The sequence below is a fragment of the Opisthocomus hoazin genome, chromosome 8, assembly GCF_030867145.1.
Source record: "Opisthocomus hoazin isolate bOpiHoa1 chromosome 8, bOpiHoa1.hap1, whole genome shotgun sequence".
NCBI lineage: Eukaryota > Metazoa > Chordata > Aves > Opisthocomiformes > Opisthocomidae > Opisthocomus > Opisthocomus hoazin.
In genome coordinates, this window is record NC_134421.1 from 3,254,254 (window position 1) to 3,267,634 (window position 13,381).

Below are 13,381 nucleotides of genomic sequence, written 5' to 3' on the forward strand. Positions count from 1 at the left end.
CCCGGGGCTGGTGTCCCTCCCGCCAGCGCCGCGGGTTAGGTCAGGGTTAGGTCCCCACTTGTCCCCTCCTGTGCCCCAGCAGCGTGTGTTGGCTGCGCGGCGTTTCCCCTGGCTGCAGAGCTTGCCCTGGGACATCCCAATGGGGCTGGGACCCACGTGCAGCTGTTAACCACTGCATAACGGGTTTTGAGCCCCAGGGCCATGCCCGTGGGGGAGCCGCAGGTGGTGACCCCAGGACAGACACCCTGGGGCATGGCAGGGGACAAGGGGTGGCATCCTGGTGTCCCCAGCACAGCGCTGGCTGAGGCAGCACTGCCGAGGGCAGCGCGGGGCTCCTGCCAAGCACCCGTCCATCATCCCCGCGATGCTGTCAGCTGGGAATTGTCCCCGCCTGGAGATGCTCAGGAGAGGTTAGCGCTCCCTGCTCCGATACCTGACGGCCGTGACGCTGACGGAGATGCCTCCCGACAGCCCGGCATGATGCCACTGCGCTGCCAAGAAAACGGCACCAGCCTCTGCTGGGGCCCTGGGGAGCAGCCCCGGCCCCTCGGCTCGCTGCAGTCTGGCCACGGGGGAAAAGCCACGGCCCCTCGCGGGGTGGCACTTGTCCCCACCAAGGACCCCAGGGACCAGCAGCCGTGGAGGGATTCATCCTGGTCCCATTCCAGCTCCACAGCAGCTTTCTCCAGGGGCCTCTGGGTGTTTCTCCTTCCAGATCAGCAAACCCAGCCGAGCAGAAGGTGTCTGAGTCACAGAATCATCACAGAATCACAGAATGGTCAGGGTTGGAAGGGACCTCTGTGGGTCATCTGGTCCAACCCCCTGCCGAAGCAGGGTCACCCAGAGCAGGCTGCACAGGACCTTGTCCAGGCGGGTCTGGAATATCTCCAGAGAAGGAGACTCCACAGCCTCCCTGGGCAGCCTGGGCCAGGGCTCCGTCACCCTCAGAGGGAAGAAGTTCTTCCTCCTGTTCAGCTGGAGCTTCCTGTGCTTCAGTTTGTGCCCATTGCCCCTTGTCCTGGTGTAACGATAGCAGGGGAGGGCCGGCCTCAGAGGGCCCCACGTCCACAGCGTGGGGCAGGTAGCTCCTGCCCGGACATTGCATCTCCTGCGATGGAGAGCAGGGCACGGCTGCCCGGCTGGATGTTTCTCTCCCTTTGAAGGCTGCGTGGCTCAGGGAGGGCTCTTGGTCAGTTTGCACTGCATCGTGCTGTCTGGCAAAACACACGTCCCGATGACGCCCCAACGTCCCAGCAGAGCCCACGGCCCACGGCACGAACGCTTCGGCGGGTTTTTGAGGAGCGTTTGGTCCTGCAGGAGCGAGAGAAAGAGAGCCATCACCTCTGTCCCCTCCCTGCGCTTACTGCAGAGGAAGGGATTAGGAATTACAGTCCAAGATTCTTCTTCTAAAGCAGCTTTTCAGCTCTGTGAGGGGGACCCCAGCGTGATGCTCCTCGGGGAGCCGGGCGACAGGGCAGCCGTCACAGCCCCAGCCACCGCGGGCTGCTGTCGGGCTGCACCAAGGGGTTTTCAGGGGTCTCTGGATGCTCTGAGCTTTGAAAAGAAAGCGGGGTCTGTGTCAGCCATCGCTGTTTAAATGGCAGCCAGCTGGATGAGCGTCCAGCCACGGTCCGAGGTGTGCGGCAGAACGGTCCCCCCGCAGCGTCCCAGCCACCCAGCCCTGCTGGGGCTGCCCCGGTCCCCGGCGGCACCGCAGACCCCGGGACACCCCCAAACTGTGGGGACTCCTCCGCAGGGCACAGCCCCGCGATCCCAGGGAGCTGGGCTGCTGCCAGTCCCGGCGGCAGCGCCCGCTCCCGGGATGCCGAGCGCCGAACCGCCCCGGCCCGAAGCACCCTGCAGCCCCTGAAGGGAGGCTTCTGCCCCTCACCGCCGGCACCCTCTGCCCGCCGAGGCACTCGCTGATCTTGCTGCCTTCACGCTTTCCCCCTGCTCCTTCCCCCGCACCGTGTTCATGGCCGACCTTCAGGAAACGTTAGCAAAACGCTGGATTTTTTCACCGGCCGCCTTTCTCTCTGCGAATTATTATAGCAGGGCCTCTCCCAGGGCCAGGCGACAGATGGTGGGGGTTTTATCTTCGGACAAGCTATTTAAGAAGGGCTCCTGCTTTTCCCTTGCACATTTCTTTCCTGGCCGCACGTCCTGAGCTGCTGGATGGGTTGTCCTTTTCACTGGGGATGCCAGAAGATGCGAGTCGAGGCTGAAGGCCCAGGTCATATCCCAGGGGATGGTTTTTTTCTCTCCCTTTTGAGAGGGAAGATAATTCTGCCCCGGTTTCATGTGGCCCTAACTGAGCAATGCTCTCCCTCCCTACAAAAAGACATGAAGGGGATGTGCAAGGACCCAAACCCTCCTGGACCTGCTCCAGGAGCAAGAGGAAAGCTTCCCTCTGCACAAGAGCAAAGGCCAGGGAAACAGGGGGAGGCTTTGGGCAGCAGCAGCCTTGTGGGAATGCCTGAGTGGAGACACCAGCACCAGGCACCAGGCCCTGCTACGGCCAGGCTCACTTCAGGGAATATTTTCCCTGTTTTTAGCAGGCTTTCTCTGGACCTCATTTTCCTAAAGAGTTTTCAAAGCCAAGTGTCCTGAGGACTTCGTACCATGAGCACCGAGTTGTTTAGGTGGACGACAAGTTGACCATGAGCCAAGAGTGTGCCCTGGCTGCCAAGAAGGCCAATGGGATCCTGGGGTGCATCAAGAGGAGTGTGGCCAGCAGGGCGAGGGAGGTTCTCCTTCCCCTCTGCTCTGCCCTAGTGAGGCCCCATCTGCAGTGCTGTGTCCAGTGCTGGGCTCCCCAGTTCAAGAAAGATGAGGAGCTACTGGAGAGAGTCCAGCGGAGGGCTACAAGGATGGTGAGGGGACTGGAGCATCTCTCCTACGAGGAGAGGCTGAGGGAGCTGGGCTTGTTCAGCCTGAAGAAGAGAAGGCTGAGAGGGGACCTTAGAAATGCTTCTAAATATCTGCAGGGTGGGGGTCAGGAGGACGGGGCCAGACTCTTTTCAGTGGTGCCCAGCGACAGGACAAGGGGCAATGGGCACAAACTGAAGCAGAGGAAGCTCCAGCTGAACATGAGGAAGAACTTCTTCCCTCTGAGGGTGACGGAGCCCTGGCACAGGCTGCCCAGGGAGGCTGTGGAGTCTCCTTCTCTGGAGATATTCCAGACCCGCCTGGACAAGGTCCTGTGCAGCCTGCTCTGGGTGACCCTGCTTCGGCAGGAGGGTTGGACTGGGTGACCCACAGAGGTCCCTTCCAACCCCGACCATTCTGTCATTCTGTGATTCTGTTTGGGGATGCCTGCCCAGTAAGAGGGTTAGTGAGGGTCTGGGCTCTCCGCAGGGCAGGGCTGCAGCACCTCTCGCCGTTTCGTTTTCCCCTACCTTTATTTCCCCCTGCCTAGGAAGCTGAAGAGGGTTGTGGCGGCTTTTCTTGCCTTTTACTGGGATATTTACAACAGTTGTAACATCAGCTGTCCCAGGTCGCTCCTGTTGCTGCCAGGGCTGCTTGTCCCAGCGGGGAGCAGCCCCGCTCGTAGCATCCCAGGAGGGCTGGCGTACAGCAAGCTGCCGTCAGAGCCCGGCTGGCAGCCCCCCGCGCTACGCCCTCATGTTGGCACCAGGGACCTGCCTGCACCCGGCTCCGCTGTTTCGGGCTTAGCCAGAGCCAGCACAGAGATGTCTGCTCAGAATAGAGAGATTTGTGTTTTCCTGCGGGGAACTTGTTGTCCTCCTCCTCCTGTGCCGCCCAAATACTTTGCTCCAAGGTTTTTATGAGAAAGCAAATCATATCCTGGGCTGCATCAAGAGAAGCGTGGCCAGCAGGGCGAGGGAGGGGATTGTGCCCCTCTGCTCCGCTTTCGTGAGACCCCACCTGGAGTCCTGCATCCAGCTCTGGAGCCCCCAACATCAGAAGGACATGGATGTGTTGGAGCGGTGTCAGAGAAGGGCCACGAAGATGATCAGAGGGCTGGAGCACCTCTGCTACGAGGACAGGCTGAGGGAGCTGGGGCTGTTCAGCCTGGAGAAGAGAAGGCTCCAGGGTGACCTTAGAGCAGCTGCCAGTACCTGAAGGGGCTACAGGAAGGATGGAGAGGGGCTTTTCACAAGGGGGTGTAGTGATAGGACAAGGGGGAACGGCTCTAAACTAAAAGAGGGCAGATTTAGATTAGATATTGGGAAGAAATTCTTCACCATGAGGGTGGTGAGGCCCTGGCCCAGGTTGCCCAGAGAAGCTGTGGCTGTCCCCTCCCTGGTAGGGCTCAAGGCCAGGTTGGATGGAGCTCTGAGCACCCTGGTCTGGTGGAAGATGTCCCTGCCCATGGCAGGGGGGTTGGAACCAGATGATCTTTAAGGTCCCTTCCAACCCAAACCATTCCATGATTCTATAATGAATGGCTCATTTCAAAAAGGTGGTGAGGGGAGGGAAGGGGGCAGCGCTCCCCCCGCCGCGGGCAGCAGTGGGAGGCAGGAGGGCGCGGAGGCAGGGGGACGGTGGCCATGGGGGTAGCGAGCATACCCGGACCGTCGGGCTGCCCGTTGTGCGGAGGAAAGTCGGGGCGCCCACGGCCGCTGCCAACGAGGAGCCCGGCAAAGCCGTCGCCCGTCAGCACACGTCGCCCTGGACTGACCCAGCTCTTCGCCAGGCGGCCCGGGGTGGCAATGGCAGGACGTGGGTGGGTTTAGCTTGCAGCAGGGTGTGGGAGAAGGAAGCCTTGCTCTCTCCGATTCAGCAAGTGGAAATTTATGAGGGAAGCAAAGCGGGGCCGGCGGCTGCGGGCGATCCTGAGCGTGCAGCTGGGTGAGCGGAGGAGAGGGGCCATCGCTCCTGTTGCTGGCACTCTGTGAGTCCTGTCTGATCAGCAAGTCTAGGAGCAGTCAGCATAGAGGCTTCTGCACATTGGAGATGAAGGGCTGAAATGTACTGAAAAAAATCAAGCCTTCCGTAACGGGAGGGAATATAGGAAGGTATACACTGAAGATCAGTATGGGCACATTTAACTTGACGTGGTTTTGCTGCCGCAGCCTTGGCCCTACAGTCCTGTGCAGGAAGAGCTTTCCCTCTCCCCTTTCACTCCTTTTCTTTTTTTAAATGAACTCGGTATTGTTTGGGAGACTCCACCCTTCATGAGGAGGAAGGCTTCAGAAGACAGGACTCTTGTTTTCAAGCAGTCACACTACGCCATATTGTCAGACCCCAAGGGTAAAGCATGGGTGTTGCATAAGAGAAGATCCTACCCTACGTGCTGAGGAACAATCCCAGCTTGTCAGCTGTATGGATTAAGGCAGAAAACACAGCTCCTCAGCCAGCTTTTAACCTCAGTTGCACTCATGAGCTGCAACAAAGATGCTCCAGGACCAGCCGAGTGTGACAGAGCTCCCACCGCCCTGCTCACCAGCTGCCCTCATCCTGGAGGCACCTGCTGATTTTCAGCCACCTTTCTTAGGTCGGGCAGGAGTCTGTGCCTGACTGCGGGTTGCTAGACCCGGGATCAGGGCAGTGACTTTGCAGAGGGGCACCTCTCCCCCAGCAGCAGCCGGGATGGGAAGCCTGAACCTGTGGGGAGCAGCGGAGCCCGGCTCTGCCATCAGCTGTGCCCCTGGCACCAGCACAGCTTCCAGAGACCCCCAGACGAGGTGGAAAGGGCCCCATCGCGCCCTGCACACAGCAGTGACGTTGCAGGCACCGTCCCCTCGCTGTCCCCGAGAAGGGACTGTACCATGGCAGCTTTGGGTTTGCAGTGACCTCCCTGCCACCGCGCCGCTCCCCGAGGGCTCCACTCTCTGCCTTGGCCTCGGGACGGATGTCTGACCGCAGGGACAACGCCTGTGCCATGGCAGAGCGCAGGCTGCGTGGTGCCCAGTTCAGTAGCCCAGTCTTCTGCGTCCTGCTTGACAGGGGGTGGGTGGAACCCTTCGACAGCAAAGCACTTGGAGGGACGCGCTTAAAGTCCATCTTAAAAGTTTTGGGGAAAAATTGCATCTCAGAATTGTCCGTGGGAAAGAGCAGCGTAGTTTGGTCAACTCTGAATGCTCTGTGTACGTGTTCTTGCACATTATGCACCCTGCACAGATGTAACGGTGTACAGATGCAGTATGACAGTCGTGGTAGATGCTTCTTGGATTATCACCTCTTTGTACCACCACTGCCTACACAGTATTCATCCCAAAGGGACCTGCCATCTTCCGCTTAATAATGGTATCTGCACATTGGAGCAAGTTAGGAGTATTTCACATATAGACAATCTGGTTTTATTGCTTTCATCTTTACAGCCAGGTGTGTGACCTAAACATCAGGCAGAAACTCCTCCAACAATCTCCTGTTCGGAAACATCTTAGAAAATCGGATGGGATGATTTGTAAGATATCCGTGGCACACAAAAACACAAACAGAAGCCTCTGAACCCCTGGGAAATTTCCTGTCTGTGTCTCAGAGGGATTTCTGCCCTCCCAAGGTTTTCGTTTTGAGCCTGGGGGTCTAGGGGATTCTCTGATGGAGCCCTGGCCCAGGCTGCCCAGGGAGGCTGTGGAGTCTCCTTCTCTGGAGATATTCCAGACCCACCTGGACAAGGTGCTGTGCAGCCTGCTCTGGGTGACCCTGCTTCAGCAGGGGGGTTGGACTGGGTGACCCACAGAGGTCCCTTCCAACCCCTACTATTCTGTGATTCTGTGAAGCTAGCAAAGAATTTGCCACCTATAGACAGGGGTTTTTATCAGGTGCAATCTGAATCCAGCGACTGTTGGACTCAGCTGCGAAGCTGTGGGTGGCTTCCCCCCCCCACTGCAGAGGACAGCTTGCTCGTGCACGCGCGGTCTCTGATCATCTCCCTCACCCCCGTGCAGAACTTCACAAAGCTCAGTTCCATTAACCCTGGGGTTACGCTTTGTGTAAACACGCACGCACATCTGATTTGCACGGCAGATGTAGCCCTACACGTCAGCAGATGGTGTGGGCACTGCCACGCAGTACGAGTCGATGTCTCCGGGTGCACGAGTTTCTCCGTGGCCAGCTGGCATCCGACGCGTCCACCGGCGCAGGCGGCTTGCGAAGCCGCTCTCCTCGCCACGGCGCGCGCCTTGCACGGGTGCGCATCCTTCCCCAGAGGCACGGAGCTGCACGGACACATGAGGAAGAACTTCTTCCCTCTGAGGGTGACGGAGCACTGGCCCAGGCTGCCCAGGGAGGCTGTGGAGTCTCCTTCTCTGGAGATATTCAAGACCCGCCTGGACAAGGTCCTGTGCAGCCTGCTGTAGGTGACCCTGCTTCAGCAGGAGGGTTGGACCAGATGACCCACAGAGGTCCCTTCCAACCCCTACTATTCTGTGATTCTGTGATTCTGTGACACGAGCAGAGGGCTTGGGGCTGGCTCTGCCGCCTGCCCGCAGGGTGGCAAGGAAGGAGCCGCAGCACGGAAGGCCTTCTCCTTTCCCCTGCTCCGTATTCCTCCCCGCCTCACTGCAGGGGTGGGTTTCACATCCAATTGCCATCTCTTGGACAAGATTATTATTTCTCCTGGTTTCCTCTGGATCTGAGCGTTGCGTTCGATGAGAGACCAGCGGTGGCCGTGGCCTGAGGCCAGCAGTCGGCCACGACGCCCAGCACGCCTCGGGAGCAGCCCCGCGCGTCGCCCGCGCGCCGGCGGAGCCCAGGGACACGGGAGGGGGGGCTGGGGCAAAGAAGACATTAGCGCACGAGTGACATATCTCAATATAATTTCTAAAACTCTATTAATTGAACAGATAAAATACCTCTGGTTCTATTTTTGTTATTTTGTTACAAAATATTAGCCATTTGGACTCTTTGCTAGGTGTGACCACACCGCTTTTCCCAAAGGAAGCTTTTCTCGGTGATATTTACAGCAGGAAACAGGTACAGACAGACAGGTGCTTTCAAAAGCCTACGCACAGGTAACACTTCTGTTGTTAGTTTTTTTAGAAAGACACATTCAGATGGAGTTGTGACCAGTGTTGAAGAGCTGGGTGACTTCAAAGCTGCTGTCCCAGGCATGGCTGTGAAAGAGCGGGCAGGACAAGGACAGTTCTAGCTCACGAAACACTGCCAGCAGCCCCTGGAGCCTACGCTAGCACAGCGAGGCAGCTGGTGGAGTGGGAGACAGCGGAGCTTGCTCAGCAACTCGCATTTCAAAGCAGAGGCTTTGCCAAGCCCCTTGATTCGGGGCTCAGATTTGTTTTGGAAACCTCACAAACACATGCAGATAGTTGCAGGTTGAGCCTTCCGAAAAACATGTAACAAAACCCAAACCCTGACAGCTCAGAAGCCCTCCAATACCGCCAAATCTGGTGGGACCTTTTTGTGACAAAGCCTGAGTATTGATGGAATTCTGATTGAGGACCACATCCGCACCTTCCATCTACCGGGAGGAGAGAAAACATCAACAGTGGGATGCTCTGAAGGTCTTGCAGAAAGCATCGAGTGTTGCTACCAGAGTGGCCCTGACTATGGCATTGAAAGTGCTACAGCAGCAGACAAACACTGCATTAAACCCCAAGTGTTTGCGCTAAGCTTGGTTCTCCTGCCGCTTTTTTCCATCCCTTTGCTCCTGGTGTATTAATTTCACTGGATCTGCACCAGCACGAGCAGGAGAATCAGGACAGAGCCTGATGCTTTGTGCTACGCAGCTGGGCGGACCTCAACACCTCCTTCTCCTCCACCGCCCAGCAGAGCCACCTTCTCATTTGGCCACCGAGCACCCGACACTCGCTGCGGAGAACTTTTGACTGGGTTTCTCTTTTCTATCTCCCCCCCCCCCTCCTTTTTTAATATAGAAGGATATGAATTCGGCAGCAAAAAGCCACTGGTTCGTTTGGGTCGATCTAATCTCCGCAGCAGCTTCCTGCCTGATCCCTCCACCTGAAAGACTGCGCTAGGTTCACGATCAGAATCGCTGCCGTCAGGAGCCGGTGATTTTTCTTCGGGGCGAGGTGCGATACACATTTTGCCCTTCGTCAGGTTGTCACCGACACGCTCCTCTTAGCCCGCGCCTCGCCAACGACCGGTCTGCGTGCAAGGGTGTCTGCTCACCGTGCTACAGCTACACTGAGTCCGTGTGTCTTGCTTGGTGTGGCGGGGCTGTGGGAGCAGACAACACAATAGATCAGATGAGGTGTGGACATGCTTTAAAGTGCTTGTCATCCTTCGAGACCAACCTTCAATGGAAAAAAAAAAATCCGTATTTTGAAGTGAAGTCCGAAGGGCTCAGCTACATAGAGCAACCTTTCCACGACAGCCTGGAACACAGCAGCTTGGGGTGTCTCCAGCTAAACCCGAGAGGAGATGGTGTAGCTGGCAGGCTCGAAGACAGCAAGGGTCACCTACTACGTTTGCTTCTCCGCCCAAAGCTCAAGGCCAGCGTTAGCTTTTGCGAGGTCGGGGAAATGGAGCCAACTTGCCCTGAGGGACTGCTGTGCCTCAGGTACCTTGGCACTTCAGCTGACTCGCTTCTGCCCTTCCTCCAGCACGAGGAAGGGACTCTCACAGAAACGGCCTTATTTCTCCTTGAATTTCTTGTGGCTCTCCCAATCAATTATTAAAGGAGCACACCTCTTTCGTAGGAACTTCATAGACATTGTTATAAATATTTTATCTAAAAAAATTATTTTGTCAAGTACCTTTTGTTGTTGTCAGTTTGTGTTAAATGTCAGGTAAAATCTAATTTATTTTAACACAGACATAGACCTTCGGTGGCTCACTGCACTCTGGGAAACCACAAACAAACAAACAAGTGCCGCCATTCCTCTCAGACGGCGGAGTAACCTCTGAGGAGGGAGGGCAGTGCCAGTGCCTCCTGGAGAGCACCGCTTTCACGGCAGCAGTGAGCAGGAACACCACGGCAGCCACCCATCGCTTTGGCTGAACAAGGGCAGATGCTACACGTACGCTTTCCCGGGAAGCTACGGGCAGGCTGGACGAGATCCCCGGCTGCCGTGAGGCGGTGAGGTGCCACCTTGGAGGGAGCCAGCAGCAGATCAGGCCAGCTGTGCCTCACAGCTGGCTGTAGGGTGACAGGCTGAGCCCTGGCCGGGGGTGAGGACCTCTCCCTGGGCTCAGCTTTGAGAGGTGAAGCATCCTCTCTGCCCTGGGGGGGCTGGCCAGAAGAAAGCTTCTCTGGTCTGCAGGGAGACTGGGTTTCTGTTCAGTGATTTCTTACAATCTTTTGTCTTCTCCTCCGCAGTCCTCCACGAGGCCGTGCCTGTCGGCTCCTGGTCAGTAGATCTGCTGTTGCATATGGAAGTGGCAGCCTGGTGCCCTCCTCCTGACAGCTAAGCAAGCAACTCAGACAGACCTGTTGGCACACCTGGGTCAGGCTCAGAAAGAAGGGGACCTGCAAGCGAGCAGGCTCCTGGCCTGGAGGGCTGGCTAAGCACAGAAGACCCTCCACCCCAGCCCTGGGTCAGATGTGCAAACACTTTCATCTGACCACTTCAGTAGAGCCAGCAGACACCCAGAGAGCACTGAGGGGAGCCAGTCCCTGATGCTCTGGGATTTTGGCCGCTGGCAACAGCCCCAGAGCTGAGCATACTAGCACAAACCCTAAGGAAATTGCTGTGTGGCTTTCACCCCACAAGGTAAAAAAGAGTTTCCTGCCTCTGTCTTCACTGTCCCCCCGTCCATTTGTGCCCCCTTTACATTGTGTGCATCCCCGCCACTGCCAGCAACTCCTGCCACTCCTCACCCAACGGCTGTGCCGTCAGCACCCAGTGCTCATGGCTCACCTTTGCACAGGAAGGAAGAGCATTTCTTTCTTTACCTCTTAAAATAAAATAAAATTAAAATAAAGGATCTAAAAGGCATTCTGTCCTAGTTTAAAATCCTCAAGTTGATCTTCTTAAGCTGCGAAGGGAGATGGAGTGAGTGAGCGAGACCAAAGCCTTTAAGCTAATTAATACTTTCCCCTCCCTACTGCTCAAAGAGTTTTTTTTTTCTAAAAATACATCCACAGCCCATTTTTAATGCCGTTTTCCTTCACATCAATGTCCCCAATAAAGCAGAGGAGCTGAGCTGTCATCTCTATCTCAGGATCTTCCCCTCCCCTCACTCAGAAGCTGGGATAGGGAGGGAGAGAGCAGAACAGGCCTTGGAGTCTGGTATCTGGGCAGCTTTCCTACAGGAAGGGCTGAAGGAGGCAAGAGCGTAGCCAGGCAAGAGATACAGATGGGACCTCACATGGGTGGTCTCCAACAAGTCCCTTCTCTCCAGCATGGGAGGAAGAGCCCAAGTGAAAGGATCATCCACCTCAGCAGGTGAACATAACGCTTGGCTTTGCTTTCAGAATATAAAAAAGCAGGCGGGCAGGAAACACAAAACCAGCTAGAAGGAGGACAGCAGAGGTGGGTCTGTTTTATGCTGGAGAAGACAATCTTTGTGTGTGTGTGTGTTAAGGTGGGAGGGCACCTCTTGGTGCCATCTCTTTGGAAAAGTACTCGTCCATTCCAGGAATATCCCTGGGCTTAATCCCTCCCTTCTGCTCCCTCGGAACTGCTTGGTGTTTCCTTTAGTAAGCATGCGCCATACATACGCTACCATACAGGTGTATTTACATGTGATGAGGTCTGCTGGGTCTCAGCAGAGGTCTCTGGTACAATGCTCCAATATAACAACAGAAAGAGTTTTGGTGTTCAGAGTGAGGCCATCTTTGTGTCGTACTGCAGCTCAGGACAGTCTCTCCTCCTCTCCAGCTCTCTTTCACTCGTGCGCTCCCTCGCTTGGAACCGGCTGCTGCAAGGAGACAATACTTGAAGAGCGATGAGGAGAAAGCATGGCAAGTGGTGCAAGTTCTCAGCTCCAGCTCAGCAGGCGGCAGCAGTGGTGGCAGGGGGCATTCCACCCCCGGGAGTGCCCCAGGGTCGGTCCTTGGCATGGGTGAGTCCGTTCCTCTCTAAGGCTGGAGAAGTTTTGGGGTGGGTACAAACCTACGGCCAGGTAAATGCAAGGCAGGGTAGGAGGTCGAGGAGCAGCAAACGGAAGACGCGGTGCCTAGAAAGCAGCAGGTCATCAAGCCTCTCAGGAACAGGGCAGCAAAGTGCTACGTGGGGATGGCACGTGGGTGGGAGGCCAGCTGGGCTGGCAGGGCATGAGGATGTGTGAGCACGTAGGTCGGCAGTTTCTACAGACGGCTCCTCACAATTAGCATCATCTTGAGGGGAGACAGGGTAAGAGTTAGGTCAGTTGGCTTCTCTTTTTTTTTGTTCTTTTCTTCCTCTTTTACTAAAAAATAAATCACAAACTAGATCTCTGTAGGCAGAAAGGGTCCCCGGGAGGCGGTGGGGAAGGGAAGCGGGGAAGTCTGTGCTGTGTTTGGTGCTGGTGGTGCGGCTACACGAGGCTGCGTGAGCCACTGGAGTACCTGCGCCTCTGAAGCAAGGAGCTGGGGGGGCAATACTGGTGGGGGTGGTTGTAGGGAGGTGGTGGAGGCGGGAGGGGAGGCTGATGGACCAGCTTCATGGGGGTACCAGGGAGCCCGCTGCCCACACCGCGCCAGGGGGTGGAGGTGCAGGAGTCGGAGGTGACGTAGCGCGTCAGAGTCTGGTTGAGGGCCGGCTCCATTCGAGCGAGGCACGGCTTGTCCAAGACAATGACTTTGACGATCTGCTGGCACTGTACAAGTGTCCCCGCCGAGGCGGGGTGCGCGGGCACCAGTGCTGTCTCCAGCCGCTCCCGTGGCATGTTAAGACGCGTGCTGGGCTGCATTCCACTCTCGGGCCCCAGGGCGGAGTTGTGCTGGTACGTTTGAAGCCTGTTGTGAATTGACACCTAGTTTAGAAACAGCCAGAGAAGCATTAAATGTTACAAGACTTTTCCCATCTGCTGCTACTGGCTGCCCTGAACCCCCGCCACCAGTCGGCCTCACATGCATTAAACCTCCCCCCCCCCAAAAAAAAAAACCAGAACAGGAACAACCCCCGGCTGCACAGTCCCCCGCCCCCAGTAGTCCCATGGTCCCCATCTAGGCCTAAGTGCCCCTGTCCTTTCCATCACGTCAAAGGCGGCAGGGCCGGCGTTCCCAAAGGCAGTGAGTGCGACTTTTGATTATCCAGACAGCACAGGGAACGCGAGTCAGCTCCGTAAGCGGAGGCATCTGCGAATTCTCACGGCAACGAACAGACCTCGGAGGTCATGCCTTTGTCCCCACCAGCAAAAAGGAGAGGGGAACCAGACAGCGAGGTCTCAGATAATGGAGGTTGGACGGTTCAGCAAAATGACGGTAGCTGAATCTGAGATAGACAGAGAGACTCGAGCCTTTCCCAGCTCCCTGCCTTTCTGAGTAGGAAGGTACACCACATGACCGGCTAATCTGTTTACAAAGGAAAAAGCAGAAATCTGACATACTCATCAGCTCCCTCTGATC

General features: G+C 56.6%; 1 protein-coding gene across 5 annotated transcripts in view; it reads right to left on the reverse strand.

Moving 5' to 3' along the window:
• Positions 1-6,240: 6,240 nt before the first annotated feature.
• IQSEC3 (IQ motif and Sec7 domain ArfGEF 3) overlaps positions 6,241-13,381 on the reverse strand; it is a 109,372-nt gene continuing 102,231 nt past the window's right edge. The window contains exon 14 of one of the 5 annotated variants that reach the window (XM_075429427.1): positions 6,241-12,786. In XM_075429427.1, coding sequence (XP_075285542.1) covers positions 12,349-12,786 — 438 coding nt within the window. In that variant the 3' untranslated portion in view covers positions 6,241-12,348. The remainder of the gene's footprint in view (positions 12,787-13,381) is intronic. The other 4 variants (XM_075429431.1, XM_075429432.1, XM_075429430.1 and 1 more) reach the window with 4 other exon arrangements.